Source organism: Siphateles boraxobius, unplaced genomic scaffold, assembly GCF_051911475.1.
Source record: "Siphateles boraxobius isolate OS27281-9 unplaced genomic scaffold, OSU_SipBor_1 70, whole genome shotgun sequence".
Lineage (NCBI taxonomy): Eukaryota > Metazoa > Chordata > Actinopteri > Cypriniformes > Leuciscidae > Siphateles > Siphateles boraxobius.
Genome location: NW_027509198.1, coordinates 2422001 through 2438565, shown reverse-complemented (window position 1 = coordinate 2438565; position 16565 = coordinate 2422001). Strand labels below are relative to the sequence as shown.

Genomic DNA, 16565 nt, shown 5'->3' with positions numbered 1-16565 from the left:
TGTGGGCGTGGCTCTCAACATAAGCTTGCAGGAGCCGGTTTAAGAGGAATAAATGATTGGAGAAGATTGTCATAAGAGAGAAGCCTGCCGCTTCACCGGAAGATCTAGCTGTGGCATTTCAGTTAAACATTAAAATGAAACATGCACAGATGAATCATCCACTATAAGATCAGTAACATTCATTTAGAAGCAGGGTGCATTTCCATGTCATGCCGACTCTAATCAATCATTTCATGATATCAGCATTTTTCCTCTGAATGTGAGCTGATGAATGAGCTTGTTGAGACTCACCCAGAGAGGACTCAGATGCTGATGAGGATCTGTTGACACTGAAAGCCAGATCAGAGTCACTGTCATCAGGCGTTGATCCCTGAGACACTGACGGGGAGGTGGGGGGGCTGGCCTGAACCGTTCCTAACGGACAAAAAGAGCAACATTTACCACATCCACTGAACATCTGCCTTTATTATAACCACCAACAACTCTCCTTCAGCTGAATACTTCGACAAAACATTAAAGAATGTATATATATTACATGCATGTTAGGCTTTATTTTATTACAGTTTGGGTCCTGCAGGCTGGTTTATCAATATAGCATATATAATATCAGCTATGACATGATCACATGTGCTAGCATAGCACTGCATAGGATTCTTGTTATGGTTCCAAAGAAAAACAATAATCAAATGTTCATAAAAATGTAATAACTTGTTCCACCACTAAAATGACTTAACTTGTGGCCACCCGATATACTTGCAATATACAGTTGTAATCATAATTCAATTCAGGGGGTTGAATAATTTTGAGACAGCCGAAGTCATTAAAAGTTGCATTTTCAGTTGAATTTGGGAAAACCACTTGAAACATTTGTTGTGTTGAGCTATTTCTGTTACTTTTGTTTGATTTGTTCATGCAAACAGCTGAAAGTCTGTAAATGTTGCCAATAAACCTGATTTGCAATTGGTGTTGAATAATTTCGATCACAACTGTAGCATAGCCTCTTGTTCCTTATGACTTAAATTAAAGTTGGCAGCATATTTCATTTTCCATTCCGGGGGGGGGAATAACACGTTCTGTTTTCGATACAGTAATATTAAGACATTAATGTGTGCAAATCAATGCAATTGTCCCATGGTGCGAGTTTTATCTCTCACACATGTTAGGACTGCATGCTCTTCGTCTGATATAATCATGTGGACTGAAATGAATAAAACAGAAAACTGTTTTCCATTTCACTTTCTTTACTTTTTTCAGAATGCCATGCTGTTCTGAATCATATTATTAGACACAAGGGAATTATTTTGGACCACTGGTAAAGGAAAAGCGTCATCCTGAAATAAAGTTTGAATGTATTAGTTACGGGACGAGGAACCCTGGGAGTGTGATCTCTTTTTCCAGCAATAAAGCAGCGATACAGAATGTTATTAACACATGCACAGCTGGCTCATTCTACAAACATGGACCATCACTGAACTTACTTAATCTGGACTATGAAACTATTTTCTTCTAGATCTGCTATATCTCTGTAAAGCTGCTTTGAAACAATCTGTATTGTAAAAAGCGCTATATAAATAAAGGTGACTTGACATGACATAATTATAATGCTTCCATTTGTGTTATTTCATCATTTTGATGACTTCACTATTATTCTAGAAAGAAACCTAGAATCTAGATCAAGAAATTCTAGAAAGAAAAACAGAATGAATGGATGTTTTAAACTTCTGACTGGTAGTGTAAAAACATATAATCAGAGTTATTAAATGAGTTGATATTTCACTGGTTTTGTCCATCCTTCTGTTAGACTGTCTCACACATGATTTATGTTGAATATCTGTCAGCTGTTAAATTTAACTACACAATTAGATAATACCAGTTTAGCTCAACCAATCACCAAGCAATGCTTCATGTTGTTCAGTCTGTGCTGTAAAAATGTGCATTAGCAATTAAAGAAAAAACACTTCAGCAAAACATGATCAGCTCAAAGTGTCGGAATCATTTTTGGTCCAAAATCTTTATAAATATTACTGGTAGTCACTGTATTAAGAATATTTGGGTATATGTCACAGTTTACTTTATTTTGCTCTCCTCACTTACATAAATAAACTGTCCTGCAACCCCTATTAAAAAAATTTCACAAATCACATGGGTAACACTTTACAATAAGGTTCATAAGTTAACATTACATAATTATTAACTAACAAGAACTAATACAGACTAATACATTTGTTACAATATTTATTAATCTTTGTTAATGTTAGTTGAAAAAAAATCCAGCTGTTCATTGTTTGTTCATGTTAGTTCACAGTGCATTAACTAATGTTAACAAATACAACATTTGATTTTAATAACATATTAGTAAATGTTGAAATTAATATTAACTAAGATTAATAAATGCTGTAAAAGTATTGCTAATTCTTAGTTCATGTTAACTAAGGTAGTTGACTAATGTTAACTAATGTAAAGCGTTACCATTATATCCGGTGTCTGAATAATTTGTGGTTTGACAATTTAATAAATCGTACCTAATATCCTGAGTCGGTTGACGGCCCCGTGGAGCGTGAAGAAGGCCCACAGAACCTGAGAGGAGTCGACACACAGCAGTCGAGCGCTCGCCCCGCCGTTGACCCCATGATGCACCTCTCCGTTGGGCATGAAGGTGAAGCTGAGCACGTCTCCGGCCGCCGGCACCGGGAAGCCCCTGTACACCACCCAATACTCCTTACGGTCCAGAAGCACCTCCGGGTCGGCCGGTAGATCCCCCGCGCTGAGGCTGCCAGGGTCACAAGAGGTCATGCCAAAGAGAAGAGCCCCAAAGTACGGCAAACCCAAATGCCCAACCTCCACGTAAAGAGTCTCGCCCACGCGAACGGGCCGGTCGCTGAACATCAGAGTCCGGCTGCTGTCCAGGAAGTGTGTGCACGCTACAGTGCGGTCGTTGGAGAGCACCACGTCGGGCCCTCGCACCGGGTGGAAGTGTAGGTGTGTGTCGAGCGGGCCTCGGGCCGGCCGGTGAACGGAGGACGAGCCGGAGACGGGGATCAGCGAGTTGCAGTTGCTCAGGTGTAGCGTGGCCATCTTGGCGGCGGCGGCTTGGTTGGTCTCCCGCTGGTTGTTGCTGTAGTTGGCTGAGTCGTGGCTGCTCTGGGGAAGATAGGCGCTGAGGCGAGCGGTGCTCAGGCAGCCGGAGCCCACGCTCTCTGCAAACGTGCTCTCTGGGGACGCAAGAGACCAGGGAGTCAGAATACAAATATGCATTCATATGCATTTACGTGGATCGTGACAATATGTATTGTGGATAGTTCACCTATCTAATTATCAACAGATAATCTTATTTTCTTATTATCAACTTTCCCTGTGTTCACGCTTTCGTGAACATGTGTTGGAGATTCATATTTTTTGCAAATAAACTGGTGAATAGTTTTTTGTGCAAACAAAGCACTCGCATCGCTTCATAAAATTGAGATTAAACCACTGGAGTCACATGAATTACTTTAATGTAGGGGTGTTAACCAGTTGATTGGAAAATTTTATATATATAATATAATTATACACAATATTGATACACAATACAAATATTAAAGCCGAAAAATATCTATCTATGCAACTTTCATGAAGTAAAATCACTAAAATCCTTCCTTCCACTGGAAAAAATAGTCCCTGACTGTAAACAGTAACAGAAGTAACATATATTGTTTCTTTATTAGATGGAGACAAAGACTGTCTTTATGAGTGAGTCTGTCAGTAGAGAAGACTTTTATATTTAAAGGACTCAAACTTGTGAACACGGAAAAGCAAGACGCAACTGACACATGACTAGAGGAACGAGTAAACCCCTGAACTTTTAAAAGAACAAGATATCACAGCGGACATTCAAACTGATTTTTTATTATGAATATAGATCTGAACTGAAGGAAAATGCTATATCTACTGTAAATGCAGAAACACTCGCTTACTCGATCTCTCACAATACTCTACGCTATAAGCTTCAATGAACAATATCAGTGAGATCAAACATGTGTTTACGTTGCTAAGAGTGGTTGCTAGGGGTGATGTGTAGTGATATATAGAAACCGTTGGGTGAAGCGGTCATAGCTATTAACCAATCAGAATCAAGAATTGGAACTAACCGTTTTATAATATATAATATATATATATATATATATATATATATAGGGTGTATATATATATATGGCATACAAGTCTAGAGATAATTTTTAGACTATTTAAAACTGTATGGCGTTGTTACGGAAGCAGACGCACAACAAGGTAAGTAGTGAAGATCAAGTTAAAATTAAACAGCAGAGTGACAGGGTATCTCAACGTGCAGAAATGAGTGAGTATCTGAGTTCCGATATGGATAAATCTTGAGTGCAGTCCGTGAATGAATGATAGATATTTCCTTTGCAGGAACGGTGAGAGGAGATTTCCAGAATGGACACACACTCCGTTGGAAGAGGCTGACAGGCTGACGGTACACACTAACGCACCACTTGGCTGGACTGAATGGCTTACGGCTCGCACACCTCTGAAGAGAAGATCTAGACAGACCGGGAACAGCACAGAGAACTGGTGAGTAAACACAGGAAAGTTGAGTTAGTGACACTTGTAGAGAACAGCACTATGAGTCCGCTTCGTATGAACGAGCCCGGACAATGAGAGGTGGGTGGTGTGTGCTTATGAAGAAGAGTGGCTGATGGGGTACAGGTTTTTCTCGTTAGAACTCAGGTGACTGTGATCGCTGAGTGATTGTGGTGGAAGAACATGGCCAATCCGTGACATTACCCCCCTCCCCAGGGCCCGCTCCTGAGGGCCAAGGTCTCCGGCGCCGTGGTGGTCTTCCTCGTTCAAGAGGTCCAGGGTACTGAGGATGGCTGGAATTGAACTCTTCCATGAATGTGGGATCTAGGATGTCGTCTCTTGGGATCCATGATCTCTCCTCTGGTCCGTATCCTTCCCAATCGACGAGATATTCCAATCGACCACCACGACGTCGGGACTGCAGGATTTCTCGAACGGAGTAGATGGACCCTTCTTCCAGCAACAAGAAGGTGGGGGGGGGGTTCCTCTTTGTGGCCAGGTTCTGTGGAGGGAATAAGAGGTTTGTGAAAGGGTTTGAGTAAGGAAATGTGAAATGTGGGGTGAATTCTGTATTGCGGTGCGGAGTTTGTAGGTGACGGGATTGACCTGTTCTAGGATGGTAAAAGGGCCAACAAACCTGGGGCTAAGTTTTTTGGAGGGCAGACGCAGACGCATATCGCGAATGGAGAGCCAAACCTTATCTCCCGGAACATAGACTGGGCCCGAAATCTTCCTCCGGTCAGCGATCGTCTTGGATCTGCGAACTGCCCTCTGCAGATGATGGTGAGCTTCGTCCCAAACTCTCTCGCTCTCCCGGAACCAGTAATCCACTGTGGGGACCTCAGATGGTTCACCATCCCAGGGAAATAGGGGAGGTTGGAAACCAAGAACACACCGGAATGGTGTGAGGCCGGTCGTGGGTTGCCGCAGTGAATTTGGGGCATACTCTGCACAGCACAGAAACTGGTTCCAGGAGTTCTGGTTGCCATTACACAAGGTCCTGAGGAACCACCCCACTTCCTGGATCTTCCTCTCCGTCTGGCCGTTGGTCTGAGGGTGGTAGCCAGAGGATAGGCTGACTGTCACACCTAGGAGCTTGAAAAACGACTTCCATACCCGGGATATGAATTGGGGTCCCCTGTCCGATACAATGTCTTCTGGGATCCCATAATAGCGAAAAACATGATTGAAGAGAAGTGCGGCGGTCTCCAGGGCAGTGGGAAGACCTCTTAGGGGTAATAGCCTGCAGAACTAAGAGAATCGATCTACTATGGCGAAGATGCAGGTGTTTCCATCCGATGAAGGTAGGTCAGTCATGAAGTCTACTCCTAGGTGTGACCAGGGGCAGTTAGTAATTGGCAAGGGATGGAGCTTTCCTGCAGGTAGATGTCTGGGACTTTTGGACATTGCACACTCCTTACAACCTCGTACATACCTCTTCACATCCCCTGCCAAACCCGGCCACCAGAAGCGTTCGGATAACAGTGAGAGAGTGTTGTTGGCCCCGGGGTGACCAGTTCCCAGAGAGGTGTGAGTGGTGTGAATGAGATCTACCCGTTGTGCCCTGGGGATGAACTGACAATTAGGTGGGCAGCCCGGCGGAGATCGTGGATTAGGAGTGGCAACGGCTGGAGGAGCAGCCCATTCGATGGGACTGATGATGATATCTTCAGGTATAATGTTGGTGGTTGTCTCGGGAGTTTCTGTAGAATCATGTAATCTGGATAAAGCATCGGCACGGACATTCTTAGGACAAGGACGGTAAGTAATGGAGAAGTGGAATCTTGAGAAGAATAATAACCATCTGGCTTGATGGGGACAAAGTCGTTTTGCATCACGGAGGTACTGGAGGTTCTTATGGTCAGTGATAACTTGGAATGAATTGGTGGCTCCTTTCAGCCAATGTCGCCACTCCTCCAGGGCGAGTTTGATGGCCAGGAGTTCACGGTTGCCAATGTCGTAATTCCTCTCTGCCGTGTTGAGCTGCCGGGAGAAGTAGGCACATGGATGGAGTAATTTAGGTGTCCTGTGAAGTTGAGAAAGAACGGCTCCAACTCCGGAAGTCGAGGCGTCCACCTCCACTACGAAAGGAAGCTCAGGATCTGGATGCGTCAGGAGGAGTGCTTGTGTGAAGGCAGATTTGAGGGATTGGAAGGCTGCGGCCGCTTCAGGAGTCCAGAGGAGACTTTTCGGTTTACCTTTGAGCAAGTTGGTGAGTGGAGTGGTGATGATACTGTAACCTCGTATGAAACGTCTGTAAAAGTTGGCGAATCCAAGAAATCTCTGAAGTTCCTTGATCGTGGTGGGTTCTGGCCAGGTAGTTACTGCAGTGACCTTCCTCTTATCCATGCGGACCCCCTGACGGTCAATGAGGTAACCTAAGAACTGTACTGATGGGAGAAGAAAAGAACACTTCTCTGCCTTCAGGAAGAGGTGGTGAGCTCTGAGTGTGTGGAGGACCTCCGCAACGTGGTGACGATGTTCGACTTCACTCCGGTAGTAGAAGAGGATGTCATCTATATAGACGACCAAGAAGCGATTCAGAAACTCCCGGAGGACCTCATGTATGAAGTTCTGAAATACGGAAGGGGCGTTGACCAGACCATAGGGCATAACCAGATATTCATAGTGGCCAGTAGGGGTCACAAAAGCGGTCTTCCATTCATCCCCCTCTCGTATTCTCACCAGGTTGTAAGCGCTGCGGAGGTCCAACTTCGTGAAGATGGTAGCAGAACGAAGTTGTTCGAGGGCCGCAGGGACGAGAGGAAGGGGATATTTGAATTTGACGGTACCTTGGCTTAGGGTCCATCTTGGTGAGCAAAACATCTTGGTGAGCATTCCTTGCCCCACTTTATCACTTCCCCGGAGCCCCGAGAGATGATAGGATCGTGTTTCACCAGCCACGGACTCCCAAGTATGATATCCACATTGGCTCCCTCCAGAACCAGCAGCTAAATATCCTCCTTGTGTAGGGCTCCGATTTGGAGTGTAACGGGTGCACATTTTCGATGAATACGTGGACGTGCAGTAATGAACTTGGTTATGGGTTGGATCTGGTAAACATTTGACGAGGCTTCGGTACGGAGCTGGCGACAGAGGGTTCCCGAGATGAAATTTCCTGCCGACCCGGATTCGACGAGAGCGTGAGCTGAAACAGAGGATGTCTTGGTGGTTAACTGGACACAAGTAGTGAGAGGATGCATCTTTTCTTCATCAATACGAAAAACACTCACCGATGTTCGTATGGGACGAATTGGACAGTTCAATCGAAAATGCCCACTGGCTCCACAATACATGCATAGACCCCGGGTCAGCCTCCTCTGTCGTTCAGCTGTGGTAAGTTTACCAGAGTCGATAATCATGGGTTCTGGTTCTGGAGGGCTGGCGGTTTCAGATGGGCGGAGGAGTGCAGTCATGTTAGAATGGGACTGATAAGATTCTATACGGTCTGAGCATCTGATGGATTGTTGAATAAACTTTTCGAGCGTCCCATATTATCATCCAATGCGGCCAGTTGTAGACGGAGTTGAGGTGTGAGACCAAGCCTGTAGGTGGTGAGTAAGGACCGCTCGTTCCACCCACTGGCTGCAGCTAGAGTGCGAAAGCGAAGGGCATATTCATGAGTAGACATCTTTCCCTGAGATAAATGATAAAGTTGCTCACCGGCTGATATCTCTCCATCAGCACCGAATACTTCTTTGAAGTGGGAAACGAAGGCTTGTATAGAACTAAGGGCTGGGCCAGCTTGCTTCCAGATCGTTTCGGCCCATTGGAGAGCTGGACCGGTGAGTAGTGATGTGATAAATCCTATTTTTGACTGGTCGGTAGGATATAAAGTGGGTTGCATGGTAAATATGAGAGAGCATTGAAGCAAAAATCCGTTGCACTCCTCCGCCCCGCCAGAGTAGGGCGCTGGTCGGGCCATGGGACTGGAAGATGCGGTGGCCGAAGAAGTGCTCGGTGGTGGTGGTGCTGGTGGTGCGGGAGGCATGATGGTAGGAGAAGATGTTAATACCCTCTTCAATGAATCCACCAGGTCTTGAAAGGGATCTGGAACACTCATGCTGTTATTGTCTTTTTTAGGTCCGGGCTAACTGTTACGGAAGCAGACGCACAACAAGGTAAGTAGTGAAGATCAAGTTTAATTAAACAGCAGAGTGACAGGGTATCTCAACGTGCAGAAATGAGTGAGTATCTGAGTTCCGATATGGATAAATCTTGAGTGCAGTCCGTGAATGAATGATAGATATTTCCTTTGCAGAAACGGCGAGAGGAGATTTCCAGAATGGACACACACTCCGTTGGAAGAGGCTGACAGGCTGACGGTACACACTCACACACCACTTGATTGGACTGAATGGCTTACGGCTCGCACACCTCTGAAGTGAAGATCTAGACAGACCGGGAACAGCACAGAGAACTGGTGAGTAAACACAGGATAGTTGGGTTAGTGACACTCGTAGAGAAGAGCACTATGAGTCCGCCTCGTATGAACGAGCCCGGACAATGAGAGGTGCGTGGTGTGTGCTTATGAAGCAGAGTGGCTGATGGGGTACAGGTGTCTCTCGTTAGAACTCAGGTGACTGTGATCGCTGAGTGATTGTGGTGGAAGAACCTGGCCAATCCGTGACAGACGTAGTTTGAAGTAGTTTCGAGGTCCATTTTTATTCTATATAGCTATAGGTCTGTGTTTGTCTCTTTCTGTCTCTCTCTCTCTCTCTCTCTCTCCAGCCCTGACCAAACATGGTCAATAATCCCGCTAGACTGAAGCTAAACAACGTCCTTCAGCACTGCAGAAAAGGAGTGAGAAAGAAAGAAAGAAAGAAAGAAAGAAAAGCAACACAGATCAGTTCAATGACTCCCATTCTCAGATTTAGGATGTTTAGTTTGCCCAAATACAAAACTTTACAAACAAACAAACAATGTTTAGTAATGAAAATCTCAGTTTTTATCCATAAAGTCTTGAGTAGCACACACATTTTTGTACCGTATAGACACTGATATTCAGTATACTGAACATTGGGAGCATATATACTGTATACTTTTTCACATTTTAACATATTTAATTGCTGAAGTCTAGGGATTATTTAGTCTCTGAAGTGTGATGGGTTTCACGGCTGCCTGTGATCCATGTGTGACGTATCCCAGATGACCCTTCTCTGACCGACTTACAGCTGCAAAAGTTCATGAAAACCAGTGGCATTCGGCAAACATGTGCATTAGCTTTAGCATTTGGACACAGTGTAGTTTAGAGCAGTCTAACTCTCTTCTTTAAGGTTTTATTTTTACTTTGTATGTTAGATGTTTTCTCAGCACATATAAATCTGGTGGTCTACTAAGTTTGCCACTGTGGATTATTCTCAGCTGACCCGAGAATCAACATTCAGCTTTCAGGCGTGTGATATATTGATTTATTACGCGGCTCTGTGGAATGCTTGATTCTGATTGGTCAGTCGTATTTTATTCTCAGATAACAGCGGCTGAGAACAGAAACACAGGCTCATCCGGGTCACTGAAGTCAGCAGCGCTACACGCTCGCTAGGAACGGGTTTTCCTCGTGGAAGTTTTGCATTTGGTGAGCTAATAAAATAACAAAACTCAAATGTATATGTATTAGAGATGCACCGATACTAAATTTCTCAGCCGATACCGTTAATAACCGATTATTCAGAATGATATCTGTCGATACTGATAGTTTGATGTTTCCTAAGGAAAAAACTCTATAATACTGTAAACTATACAGGGAATCCTTTAATAATTACACAAAAAAAAGCTGAAATGTTTGTATACAGTTGCACACAAAAACTGTGTGTGTGTCTGTGTGTGTTTGTTTGTTTGTTTGTTTGTGTGTGTGTGTGTGTCTGTTTGTGTGTGTCTGTCTGTATGTGTTTATGTCTGTATGCGTGTCTGCCTGTATGCGTGTGTGTGTCTGTCTGTTTTTGTGTCTGTATTTGTGTATGTGTCTGTCTGTCTGTCTGTGTGTGTGTATGTGTGTGTGTCTGTTTGTGTGTGTGTGTGCGTGTGTCTGTCTGTGTGTGTGTATGTGTGTGTGTCTGTTTATGTGTGTGCGTGTGTCTGTTTGTGTGTGTGTGTGTGTGTGTGTCTGTCTATATGTGTGTGTGTGTGTGTGTGTGTGTGTGTGTGTGTCTGTCTGTTTTTGTGTCTGTATGTGTGTGTGTGTGTCTGTCTGTCTGTATGTATGTGTGTGTGTTTATTTTCAGATATTTTTCAGTTTAATTTCAGCTATAATAATTACACTCAAATAGAAGCTGAAATGTTTGTATACAGCTCAGTTGCACATAAAAACTGTGTGTGTGTCTGTTTGTGTGTGTGTCTGTTTGTGTGTGTGTGTGTGTGTGTGTGTGTGTGTGTGTGTGTGTGTGTGTGTGTGTGTGAAAGGTAGGTTTAGGGATAGGGGCAGTGTGTGTGTGTGTGTGTGATGGGTAGGTTTAGGGATAGGGGCAGTGTAAGGGGATAGAATGTACAGTTTGTCCAGTATAAAAACCATTACGCCTATGGAATGTCCTCACAAATCACAAAAACAAAACTGTGTTTGTGTATGTGTGTGTGTGTCAGACTCACCCAGCAGCGTGACCTCCTGAGTGATGCCATAGATGTCAATGATGGCCCAAAGTGGGCAGGAGACGCTGAGGCCGCAGTGGAAGAGCACGGGCTCGCCCTCATTAATGCTGTAGAAGACCCGGCCGTGCCGGTCCGCCCAGAAGGCCAGAACACTGTCCCGCACGGCCAGCCTCTCGGGCAGCGCCTTGGCCCAGTACCCCGGCCGGGTCACCAAATCAGGACAGGCGTATTTAGGGATGTCCGCTAACCCGAGCTCCCCGGGGTCGGCGCTGGTGAAGCCGAACCTCAGCGCGCCGCTCCAGCCGCTGTGCACCCCCGACAGGAGCAGCCGCACCCTCTCGTACAGGCGCACGGGCCGCTGGCTGAAGGTGACGCCGTGGCAGAAGCTGTTCCTGCGCGCGGCCCGGCGCAGCTGTGTGTCCAGCCGGATGTTCTTGCCCTTGGCGTGCGGGTGGAAGCGGGGCGACCCGAGGCTGAGCGGGGGGGCGGGGGGGCGGTCCACTACACCACTGATGCAGTGCTGACGACTGGCCACCGGGCGGCGCTGCAGGCTGGTGTCTGAAAGCATAAGAGGACATTACACACACATCTGCAAAACCACTGAACACATCTGAACACATTATTACGCGGCTCTGTGGAATGCTTGATTCTGATTGGTCGATCGCTCCATCCAGCGGTGTGATATTCCCAGATAACAGCGGCTGAGAACAGAAACACAGGCTCATCCGGGTCACTGAAGTCAGCAGCGCTACACGCTCGCTAGGAACGGGTTTTATTCGTGGAAGTTTTGCATTTGGCGAGCTAATAAAATATTAAAACTCAGTCAAATTAATATTTTGTGTACAGTTATATAATTATGCCGTCCAGTATCGTGGACTCGCTCTGGTTTCATACAAACACAGCGGCAGCCATTTTGTGACGATTGTTTTGTACACTGTTGGATTATAAATTACAAACAGGTACAATATTAAAACAGTTTAATCTGAAATCAACATCTCTTATCTCCATAATAATAATGTGTTGAAATGCTGTGTAATAAGTGTTATGAATGTACACCGTATCTCTTAAATGTTCGTCTAGTTTTATCTCTGGCCGCTGAAACTGCTCTCTCCGCAGAACCTTTTTGTTTAAAGAGCTGATCAAATATTTCATCTCAGATCAATATTTAGCCTAGTTTCTAATTATTTACTTATGTGGCAAGTTTCTGTGTAATAAGCGCATAATGTACATCGAGCCGGTTGTTATATCAGAATAAACCGCATTCAGAGGTGTGTGTGTGTGTGTGTGAGTGATCTCAGAATAAACCCCATTCAGGTGTGTGTGTGTGTGTGTGTTTTCTCAGAATAAACCTCTTTCAGGTGTGTGTGTGTGGTCTCAGAATAAATCCCTTTCAGGTGGGTGTGTGTGTGTTTGTTCTCTCAGAATATACCCCTTTCAGGTGTGTGTGTGTGTGTTCTCTCAGAATAAACCCCTTTCAGGTGTGTGTGTGTGTGTGGTCTCAGAATAAACCCCTTTCAGGTGTGTGTGTGTGTGTTCTCTCAGAATAAACCCCTTTCAGGTGTGTGTGTGTGTGTTCTCTCAGAATAAACCCCTTTCAGGTGTGTGTGTGTGTGTGTGTGTTCTCTCAGAATAAACCTGTCACGACCCGGCCTAGAACTCGGGTCTCTGGTGTCAGAGCTAGGCGGTAATACCACTGAGCCACCAGAAAGCAGGGGTTGGATCCAATCGAAACACAGGATACGAGGTCTCAGGTAAGATAGTTTAATAAACAAAAGATGGTGTCAAAAAAATTACAACAAAGAATCTTCTCACAATGGAGGTATAACAAAAACACAAAATAATACTCCACGAGGGGAGAAAAACAAACAGATGCAAGAGAACTTCTTCAAATAATTTAAACAACAAAAACCTTGCTTACTCACAGGGTCTCAAAAAAAATCCAAAGAAACTCAGGACACCAGGCAGACGCGTGATTTTTTTTCCCAAACCACTTCAGCGGAAATCCCGCCCTGCAGCCGATTCTAAAGTTTTCATTGGTCATGTCAATCACTGTACTGATTGCCTACACCAAACACTGATCCCTAAACCTACCCGTCACTGTAACCTAAACCAATGAAATCGGCTGCAGGGCGGGATTTCCGCTGAAGTGGTTTGGGAAAAAAAATCACGCCAGGCAGACACCTCATACAAAGACCAAGTAACAAGAGAGAACCAAGACAGAGCTAATATACACAGGGGGAAACGAGGTGCAGGTGAAGATGATTACACAAATGAGAGGCCACAGGTGAGTGGCATGACATCTAGTGGTAAAACTAAGGAAACAGCAGTCCCAAATGCTGACAAAACCCCTTTCAGGTGTGTGTGTGTGTTCTCTCAGAATAAACCCCTTTCATGTCTGTGTGTGTGTGTGTGTGTGTGTGTGTTCTCTCAGAATAAACCCCTTTCATGTCTGTGTGTGTGTGTGTGTGTGTGTTCTTTCATAATAAACCCCTTTCAGGTGTGTGTGTGCGTGTGTGTTCTCTCAGAATAAACCCCTTTCAGGTGTGTGTGTGTTCTCTCAGAATAAACCCCTTTCAGGTGTGTGTGTGTTCTCTCAGAATAAACCCCTTTCAGGTGTGTGTGTGTGTGTTCTCTCAGAATAACCCCTTTCATGTCTGTGTGTGTGTGTGTGTGTGTGTGTTCTCTCAGAATAACCCCTTTCATGTCTGTGTGTGTGTGTGTGTGTGTGTGTGTGTGTGTGTGTGTGTGTGTGTGTGTGTGTGTGTGTTCTCTCAGAATAAACCCCTTTCAGATGTGTGTGTGTGTGTTCTCTCAGGATAAAGCCCTTTTAGGTGTGTGTGTGTGTGTGTGTGTGTGTGTGTGTGTGTGTGTGTGTGTGTGTGTGTGTGTGTGTGTGTGTGTGTGTGTGTGTGTTTGTGTGTGTGTGTGTGTGTGTGTGTTCTCGCAGAATAAACCCTTTTCAGGCTAATCTAGACCCTGTTGGGGGTTTATTCTGAGAGAACAACCGTCTGGATGTACATTATCCCTTACCTGTGAGCTCATGCTGGGAAAAGATGTGTGATGTACTTGAAAGCATTTTACTATTTATGCAAAGCGCTCATGGTTACAGTTAGTGTTACCATAGTAAATCCATGGTGAATGTTGCTGATCTGTGGACTTAAATAAAGCCTTCTATAACTAGTTCATTCATCATGGCAGAATGTCTCTCCTGGTTTGCACATCAGCGCTGTTTGATCTAATAGAGATCTAATCACGGAGAAATTTGAATGTTTCTCACTAGATCTCGCAGTGATGTTATTACTTCTGTGGCGAATTCAAATGCTTTCTTTCCTGGATCTCTCAGCGCTGTGTCGCTCGCGCTGCATTGGTCCAAACTAATAAACGGTCCTTTAAGCACAAATGAGTGCGCAGTTTTGTTCCGCTTTCATTACGTTTGACAGCTGATGTTGCGGTGGGTGTAAAAAAAAGAAAATTGTTTTTTATTGTTGTCATATCCTATGTCCTTTTATTTCAAATGGCTTTAAAAACATAGCCTACTAAACAGAAATGTAAAAAAATGTCTGTATGTATCTAAAATGTAAAAATGCATAAAGTTTCCTTGTGATTGGGTAGGTTTAGGGGTAGGGGAGAGAATATAGAGTTTGTACAGTATAAAAACCATAACGCCTGTGGAATATCCTCACAAGGACAGCAAGACAAACCTCTCCAAAACCACTGAACATCTGAACGCATTACACACACGATCAAAGACACTGCATACTAATGTGATACACACACATGCCAGACATGATTTATCTATCAACTTGTTTTATTAATCTGTTAAAAATCAATAATCATGAAACTATTGAAAAAGGTAGTTTTTTATTATTATTATTTTATTGTCATTTTTATTAACCTGTCTTCAATATACACTGTAAAAAGTGATCAGTTGACTTAACTTAAAAAAAGTGATTGTCTTAAAATTAAGTAAATAAACTTCATGCGTAATTGAAAAAAAATGTTATGCTGAGTTGTCAGGTTCAGTAACACCCATCGTACAGCTTTTACTTAATGCAGTTCATTATCTCACATAGCTTTAGTGCTTTTATTGTTTGACCAATTTTTTAAATATTTTACTCTATTTTGTCCTTCTTAAAACTTCAAACAAGATGTGCAATAATTACTTCTTTTTTTAGGCAATTAGTTTATTTTTAACATGTGTATAGTATGTTTAGTGTGTACTGCGAGTACTTTATGATGCAGTGCTGCGACTGGCCACCGGGCGACGCTGCAGGCTGGGGTCTGAGAGCATTACAGCACATTACACACACATTACACACACACACACACACGTGCTGCATCCCGATTTGCCTACTTGGATGAATGAGGTTAAACTCTTGTGCAAATCTTTACAATTTTTTAAAACCTAGAAAGCCCTTGAATTGATTTCTCTTTTGGATACGTTTAAATTATTTTAAAATACCCTTTTTGAGTTTGTATTTATTTAATTATTTGTTTGCTTTATTGTGATTTTTCTGTTTTGGTACTAGCTATGCTCAACCTAAGGCTGAACAATTGCGGCTATATTCAGAGATTTGATAATGTACCTTGTTTGTTTGTGTTGTTGAAGCATAATAAAAACAATCAAAAATAAAATTCGTCTACTTATACTACGCCCTAAAAATACTCTTTTTGTGAAGAAAAAGTAAATACTTTTGAGTGTGTATCAACAGAGTTTGCAAGCTTTGGGACTTGGTCATCTTTACCGGACAGAGTTGCGTGCAACGCTCCTTACACACATCTGCAAACACTGGATCCTAATGTGATACACCTCTTACCTCTTTACTGTTTTGGTTCTGCCGAGATACACAGTGTTTCTGGAAAGATGTTGAGAGATTCATTGCTGATAATATTTGAAATACTTTTCTCTTATCCTATAAATATGTAATATTAGGTTATTGCATTAAGGACCGATGCTCAAAGGATGCTGGTTTCATTATACATTTTATTTTATTTTGATGTACATTTTTTATGTAAATTGTGTAAATTCACAAATGTAAATAGATTCACAAATGGCAAACAGAATTTAATAGCGCTTAAGAAGGAGATTAAAATGTGCATAGATGTGATGTCAAAATCTAAAATTAACAAAGCAATTAAAACAACTGCTTATTCAACAATATTTAGATATGTACCTTCTCTTTTTTCCCTTTTCTTTCTTTTTAGTAATTTCTATTGTACTGTTCAGCATGTGATACGTTCTTCTGATATAACATGAAAGTTACCCTTGCACATTTTTTTTACATTTTGCTATTTGTTGGAAATAAAGCATAAAAAAGACTAATATGATACACACTAATGCCAAACATGATTTATGTATCAACTTATTTTATTAATAATTATTATTAGCATCATAAAAGGCCTAA

The 16565-nt window shown here is 43.2% G+C and overlaps 1 protein-coding gene across 2 annotated transcripts in view; it reads right to left on the bottom strand.

Moving 5' to 3' along the window:
- Window positions 1-16565, bottom strand: part of neurl1b (neuralized E3 ubiquitin protein ligase 1B) — a 77709-nt gene that overhangs the window by 2889 nt on the left and 58255 nt on the right. For both annotated transcript variants that reach the window (XM_077217216.1, XM_077217217.1), the window contains exons 2-4: window positions 11161-11718; window positions 2523-3212; window positions 292-414 (exon numbers count right to left, since the gene is read on the bottom strand). In XM_077217216.1, the coding sequence (XP_077073331.1) occupies window positions 292-414; window positions 2523-3212; window positions 11161-11718 (1371 nt within the window). The remainder of the gene's footprint in view (window positions 1-291; window positions 415-2522; window positions 3213-11160; window positions 11719-16565) is intronic.